Source organism: Lycium ferocissimum, chromosome 7 (genome assembly GCF_029784015.1).
Source record: "Lycium ferocissimum isolate CSIRO_LF1 chromosome 7, AGI_CSIRO_Lferr_CH_V1, whole genome shotgun sequence".
In the NCBI taxonomy this organism is placed as follows: Eukaryota; Viridiplantae; Streptophyta; class Magnoliopsida; order Solanales; family Solanaceae; genus Lycium; species Lycium ferocissimum.
Window position 1 is genome coordinate 32,905,356 of NC_081348.1, and position 7,347 is coordinate 32,912,702.

The 7,347-nt window shown below is 33.7% G+C and overlaps 1 protein-coding gene across 1 annotated transcript; it reads left to right on the top strand.

Annotated features, from left to right (window-relative positions):
• Nucleotides 1-165: 165 nt before the first annotated feature.
• On the top strand, nt 166-4,619 carry LOC132064479 (disease resistance protein RUN1-like). Its single transcript, XM_059457471.1, has 3 exons — nt 166-890; nt 2,923-4,018; nt 4,105-4,619. The coding sequence occupies exons 1-2, from the start codon at nt 379-381 to the stop codon at nt 3,974-3,976; spliced, it is 1,566 nt and encodes a 521-aa protein (XP_059313454.1). The 5' UTR covers nt 166-378; the 3' UTR covers nt 3,977-4,018; nt 4,105-4,619.
• The last annotated feature ends 2,728 nt before the right edge of the window (nt 4,620-7,347 follow it).

Here is a 7,347-nt window from a genome sequence, read left to right on the forward strand (position 1 = left end):
TCTTGTACAGTTGGCGTATATTTTTAAGGGCAAAATGAAGTTGGAGCGATATTTCATCATTTAGAAACTACCGACCACTTTCGCAACACGCAATTGCCTTAACGAACAAACATTATTCGGACCAAATAGAAATAGAAAAAAACAAGAAACGAAAAACAAACCATTTTCCCTTGACACGGCATTTGTATTGACTTCGACTCCTCAAAAACTTTCCAAACTTTACTCTTCTGTGAATTTTCACTGCCCTCCCTAGTTTTCATTCTTGCAAGTCTAAGTCATCAAAATCTTAATTGGACCATCATCCTCTTTGACTCTTCACAAATTATCACTTTCAATAACATCTCTAAGTTGGGTCATCATTTTCTTGAACTACTTCCAATGTCAACTTCACAAACCCCACAATCCCGTCATTCTTTCCATGTTTTCTTGAGTTTTAGAGGTGAAGACACACGTAAAAACTTCACTGATCATCTCTACACAGCTCTCATCAACGCTGGAATTCGAACTTTTCGAGATGATGATGAAATCCGTAGAGGAGAAAACATAGAATCTGAACTGCAAAAGGGTATTCGTGAATCCAAGATTTCTCTAATTGTTTTCTCCAAAGATTATGCTTCATCAAGATGGTGTCTTGATGAGCTTGTTAACATTCTTGATAGAAGGAGGAAAGAGGGTCATACTGTTTTGCCTGTTTTTTACACTGTGAGTCCTGAGGATGTTGAGAATCAGACAGGGAGTTTTGCTGAGGCTTTTGTGAATCATGAAAAGAGAGGAAATGCTGAGACTGGAGAGAAAAGGAAGGTATGGATGGAGAAGATGGAGAAGTGGAGAGTAGCTTTGAAAGAAGTTGCTGAATTGGAAGGAATGTGCTTAGCCAAAGAAGTAGATGGGTGAGTTTCATAAATTATCCAAACCCTTGGTATTTTCATCTTCTTTAGCATTTAAAGTTATCCACCCCCCCTCACTAATTAGTCGTGAGAGCTAATGTTAGTTCTAATTGTTTCTGGTGAAAGAAAAAAAAGTATACTTTATAAGAAATTGCAAAATTGGTGGCGTAATACTACTTTGATGATGTTAGAGAAGCAGCATAGATAATAGCCTAGAAGTATGTTTTCTTCAGTTGAAAGTTCTGATGTATGTTTGCCATTCACTCAGTACTAGTTGTCCTATACTTTTGGGCTGTGACAATCGCAATAACATAGTGTCAGTCTGAACATAAATAAGTAAACAAGTAAATTGTAAACATTGTTTTCGGAGAATAGTTAGTGAAAAGTATGATTGTAACTTATAATATCTATACATCTGACTATCATATATGTCGATGTGCTTGCAAAGTCCAACTGACTAATATGCCCTGCAAAATCATCTATTGTAAAAGGTTATTTCAGGAAAAGATACTCTGGAAATGCTAAATGGGCAAAATTTAATTGAAGGATTGAGGAAACTTCCACCATGGACATGAAAAATTAAATCTGAGCAGCCCAATATGTTGAGCTCTAAGCAAATTTGAGCAAATAAGTATAACAAAGTTGGCATAAGTCTAATTCGAAAGGTTAATCAGTTTAAAGACACAGAGTTCAAAGCTAAAGATGATAAAAAGCTACCTCAGGTTAGATTCTACTCGAGTGTGAAAACTCACGTGCGAGTGCTCCAAATGGTAAATGCTATGCATAAACCCTTAACGATTGAACCTCGTGGGGTTTCCCTACAAGATAGCGATTCCTAGCTTTCATATATATTCCTTTTCTCTGAATTTATTGCTGGTCATCCACTCCAGAGACAAACCAGGGTTGTCTCCAGGGCTTCTTTTGTTGCTATGAAGTGTCACTCATGTCATGTGGATCCCATTAGAGAAGTCTCATTACTGATCCTTTTTCAATATTTACAACCTCAAACCACTGAAAAGAGAGAATCTTTTCCCTATTAGATTCATGTTGATTTTGAAAGGAGTCCTCATAGACAACATAGTGACTTCCTCTCTCTACCTAGTGGAACTGAAAAACTTGGTCAACTAGGGACTCTTGGATTTAAACCTTGCTCTCAAGTTATTCTGATTAAGATAGATGGGCTCAATAATTTCTTGCTTTCGACGTAATCTTCCTTCATGTCTGTGAATGCTCTTGACTTGTGTGTGCTTTTAGCTTTACCAGTCAGCAGTTCTTCAAGACATTGTGTCCTCATTTATTTGTTAACTTATCAGTGTCAAAATGATCTGTTTAAAGAGTGAAGGATATATAAAGAGATGATACAAAATAGCTGAATAGACAAACCAGAATGTACAAAAATACGAAATGTGTTCATGATACACTCCATTATCTAAGCATACATACACTTTGTATCAGTATCTTTTGGAAATTTATGCATGATATACTCCATTCAGTTATGATGAGGCTAAACATGTCCTTGTCTTGATCATTTTCCTAACTGGAAATGGTTCTCCGTTTTTTTTTTTTATAAGGGATCTCTTGCAATATTTCTTGGTTTTTCTATTTATTGTACTACTACTCTCTTTATTTTGCTGTCCGTTTCCCTCTTTGTTGCTCCAATATTGTCAAGTTTCTTCACAGCACACAGTAAAAGTAAATATCGCTCATTCTTTCTCCTGTAGCACTAGTAAGCCACATATATTTTCATCCTTGTTCCTTTTCTGGGAAATGTGCAGTTTTATTGATTTAGCATTGAGAAAGTGCTTTAAACGTATACGTCCATCTTTGTTCCTAATTGTTCCTAGGCAACCAACCAGGTTATTCAGTTTACTGATGCTTAATATGACTGATCATCCTGGCAGTGTTATGCTTGCTCTAAATGTGAAGTATAACTATATTAGTGAACTCTTTTTGTTTGTTCTCCAGTACTTGGCTAGTTGCAGTGGTTTATTAATTTTTCATCTTGTTTCATCTTTTACATTTGCACGTTATTCAGGCACGAGGCAAAATTCATCGAAAAGATCACCAAGGAGATACTCAAAAGATTGAATCGCACAGTACTTAGTGTACCTTCATACACAGTTGGATTAGAGTCCCGAGTGATGGACATTAACTCATGGTTACAGGATGAGTCAAATGAAGTTGGCATTGGGGTGATCTATGGACTTGGTGGCGTAGGAAAGACTACTGTTGCTAAAGTAGCTTACAACTCTAACTATGACAGATTTGATGGCAGTTGTTTTCTTGCAAATGTCAGAGAAATCTCAGAGAAACATCCAAATGGTCAGGTTTATTTGCAAAAACAAATTTTTGAAAGTATTTTGAAAGGCAGAAAGGAAAAAATATACACTGCTGATGAAGGAATTGTCAAAATGAAAGATGCTATTAGCAACAAAAAGGTTTTTATTGTATTTGATGATGTGGATCAGCTGGATGTCTTGGATTCACTTATTGGGACAAGGGATTGGTTTTATCCAGGGAGTAAAATTCTCATAACAACAAGGTGCGAGAAATTGTTGAAGGCCCATGAGAGGCACATGTTATTCAAGATTAAGGAACTTGGAGACGATGAGTCCCTAAAGCTATTTAGCTGGTATGCTTTTACACAAGACCACCCTTTAGAAGAGTTCGAGGTGCTTTCAACAGAGGCAATACGGCATTGCGGTGGGCTTCCATTAGCCCTTTGTGATTTGGGTCATTTTCTTTCAGATAGAGGTATGGATATATGGAGAAGTAAACTGCAGAAAATGGAAGCAATCCCTCATAGCAAAGTTCAAAAGAATCTTGAGATAAGCTACAAGTCTCTAGATGATCATGACCAGAGGTTGTTCCTCCTTATTGCTTCTTCTTTTGTTGGGAAGGACAAAGATTATGTTATCAAAATATTAGAGAACTGTGATTTGCACCCAACAGTTGGAATTCAGAACCTCATTGATGGATCCCTCATCAGCATTGATGACGAAAATAAGGTGATGATGCCTCCAGTTATTCAGGAGATGGGGAAAGAAATTATTCGTAGAGAATCACCGGATGATCTAGAGATTGTGTAAATTGTTGAACAGGGTCTATCAAATTACGTGACGGAGAACAATGTAAGATATTAACTTTTCTATTCACGTTAGCTTGTCTTAGTAGATTATGAAGTGTTCTTGTTTCTCACATAATCTTTCTGGAACAGGAAACTGATGCAGATGAAGGAGACATTCCAAGTGGACATGTGTCGGAAGATGGTCTTGTCCCAGCAGTTGGTCCTAATGGTGCAAAAAGACCATATTATCAAGATTTGCCAGAAATAGCTATTCTGCCATACCTTGGTAATTCGTTGAAAAGGCGTTTTGTAGGACTTCTTTCAACGTTCCCCTTATCTGGTGGCCTCAAAAGATTCTTCCCAGGATGAGAGAAGTACTTGTGAAGATGCCGCCTTCTTTTTCCAGACAAATCAACATTTTACCGCTTAATGATGTGGAGCTAGAAGATACACACGAGTGCTGTGAGAATAAGGTTTCAATCAGAATCATTATCTGATAATATCTGACCATCTTTATGCTTGGCATACCGTGTTAGTTGCACAATTTTGTAAGTTATGGAGGTACATTCAGTCCAGTTCTTTTTTATCAGCTTCGGGTGGGCGATGGTGTAAATTATGTTTCATTAACTCGTTGTACAGTCATAAGATCGTTTCTGGTAGCTGCATAGTTTGCTTTAGCAAATAGTTCACAGGAATGAACTAAAAATATAACCTTTAACCATTCCTTTTTAGTCTCCAAAAATGCCGTTTTCGTCTTTCAAAATTAAAAAATAACTATGTAATTATATTTCTAACTAACCAAGTAATAAATAATAACAATTATATCCGATTCCCACTAACCAAGCTTAGTAAATGAATATATCAATTCCAATTACAAGGGCTTTCCATATAGGTTAATACAAATGAGAAGAAAGGAAATGAAAGATAAATAATATAAAAAGAAGAATATATTTTGAAAATAAAAATAATTAAAAATTAAAAATATAAAGAAATAAAAATAAAAATAAATTAAAAAGGAAAAGAAAGAAATTAAAAAATAACCATGTAATTACACTCAATTCTCAACTCAACGCTCTCTTGAGAATTGGAGAGCGTAATTATACCCTCTCAATTATATCCACCAAGTAATAACTTAGTTAATTACACACTCTCAATTATATTTATATTTAGTAGCTATAGTTTAAAATAATTCCCAAATAACCAAGTAATAACTTAGCATATATATATATATACAAATAAAATACCCTATCAATCACATTATTCACTTCCAATCAAATCCTCTCAATTTCTCCCAATTACACCCAAAAGCTTTCAATTCCGACGTTCTTCTGGGTGGCTTTCCAGATAGGTCCTTAATATTCTATATTCATTTGTGGCTTGAAAATTACATTACAGGCTTTAATACCGTAGAATAAGTTACTGATTAGGAGTAATAGTTTTGCTAAAATTGTTGCCATTTGGGCTTTGCTCAGGAAAAGCAAGCGGGCAGCTTCAATTAATTTTATTTAATGTGGAAAGTTGTGGGATTTAAATAGAGTGAATGGATGGAAAGAATGAAACAGAAAAGCAAAAAAGATTTAAAAAAGATCAAATGGCGTTGGGCCAAAGAATTTTAAAAGACCATACGTGAAGTTCATATGAAAAGACGATGCATTCATTTTAGTACCGGTGGAAAGCTAAAAGAAGAGGAAGGCCGGCTAATATTAATTAGCAGAAGATGAAGATCCCCTTCTCATTAAGTAGTATGCACATTAATTAGTTCAAATTAATCATTTAAATTGGAGGTGATTTTATTTATATTTGATGGAGTAGCATGAATATTAAATTATAATGTATGTTCACACTTTTGTACAAAAATATTATAGGAGTAATGATTGGTTGAAGGTAAAAAAGGTCGTTCAATATTTTATGGCATTTTGGTAATCCAACTTTTAACTTAGAGGCTTCCTACTTTTATAATATACTAGTTTTTACGAACGTGCCTTGCACGTTAATACCATTCAATTATTAGTAAGGCCCTTGAATCAAAAGACGCTTTGTAAAATATCAGAATTATAATTAGATGGTAATCGAAAGTGAATTTACATATAAACCAACAACTCAATTATAGGAAGTTTTGGTCCTTAAAATCATTATGCGTCATAGCATTTCAATCCTACTGACTTTAGTCCTAAATGCAGATGTTATGAATATTTACATATTTTATTAAATTAATGTTATAAGTCATGGGGCAGAAACTAATAAGGCAAAAAGTTACCGCTTGGTCATTTGAAACTAAAATATGTTATTACATTAATATTATTTAATTGAAGATTTTTTTAAAACTAAAATATGTTATGACATTAATATTATTTAATTGAAGATAGTAATTAAAATTATTATTTTTTCAATACAAAACGCAAAGCTCCACACAAAGGAGTCCATATATTTTCTACTGGGCATCCTTGAAGAAACTTGGGCAGACCTTCTCGAATAGGGCAAGATCTAAATATGTAGTATGTATGTGTTTTATGTCTTAAAAAAACCAAAGAAACTTGGGAAGACCACACAACTTCGACAATCTCTAACTAAATAGGATTGGACTATTTAGACTTTGTGTTTACATCAATAACTGGTTATCTTATGGACTCTTTTAACGACAATTCTATCATTTTCTAGTAGAAGTTAAAGTTAACCGTTAAGGGTATAAAAGTCGTTCAATATTTGAAGGATATTTTGATCAACAAACATTTATATTCATGCTTTTATAATAATATAGATGATGATTATTGTGTACTAGCTAGTGAATTTATCCGCGCGACCTCATCAAAAATTCTTTTTCTGGCACCCAAAATTCGAAAGTAATAACAAAGTACATTTTGTGAAATTTAAAGCCTTCTTTAATTTATTTTATTCATTAGATAAACTACACGTATATGTTTATACATTCAGCCTATATGTATTTTTCAAAAGTTAAATTAACATCACCAACATCTTTTAGTGAGATAAAAAGACAGATGCACGGAAGCACAATAACAAAAAGGCTAAAATTAAAATCTCAAAATATCTCCCGTGTCATCAATAGTGTGCGTATGTGTATATTGAATGATCAATTTGTCTCGTTTGGCTTATATTAGCCTATTTAACTAATAAAAGAAATGAATACTACTAATCAACTAAGCAGTAATAAAATGTATGTCTTATTAGTTAAAGCATAATTTACTTTCTAAAATATTTCATTCTTATTTTAGAAGAAATATTGATTATTTAAGATTGAATCTCTTTTTAAAAGCTTTAGTGAACCCAAAACAAACAAAACAAATTTCACGACAGAGTGACTTAAAAGATTTTATGACAAATAATACTCATATAATTAAAGTAAAGAAGAAAAAAGAACTTAACTAGTGGAAATTT

What these genes read in the sequence shown, in the direction of transcription:
- LOC132064479 (XM_059457471.1), top strand. Translation starts at nt 379, where the DNA reads ATGTCAACTTCACAAACCCCACAATCCCGTCATTCTTTCCATGTTTTC. An exon ending in TTAGCCAAAGAAGTAGATGG is followed by an intron (nt 891 to 2,922) that starts GTGAGTTTCATA and finishes CACGTTATTCAG; the next exon opens with GCACGAGGCAAAATTCATCG.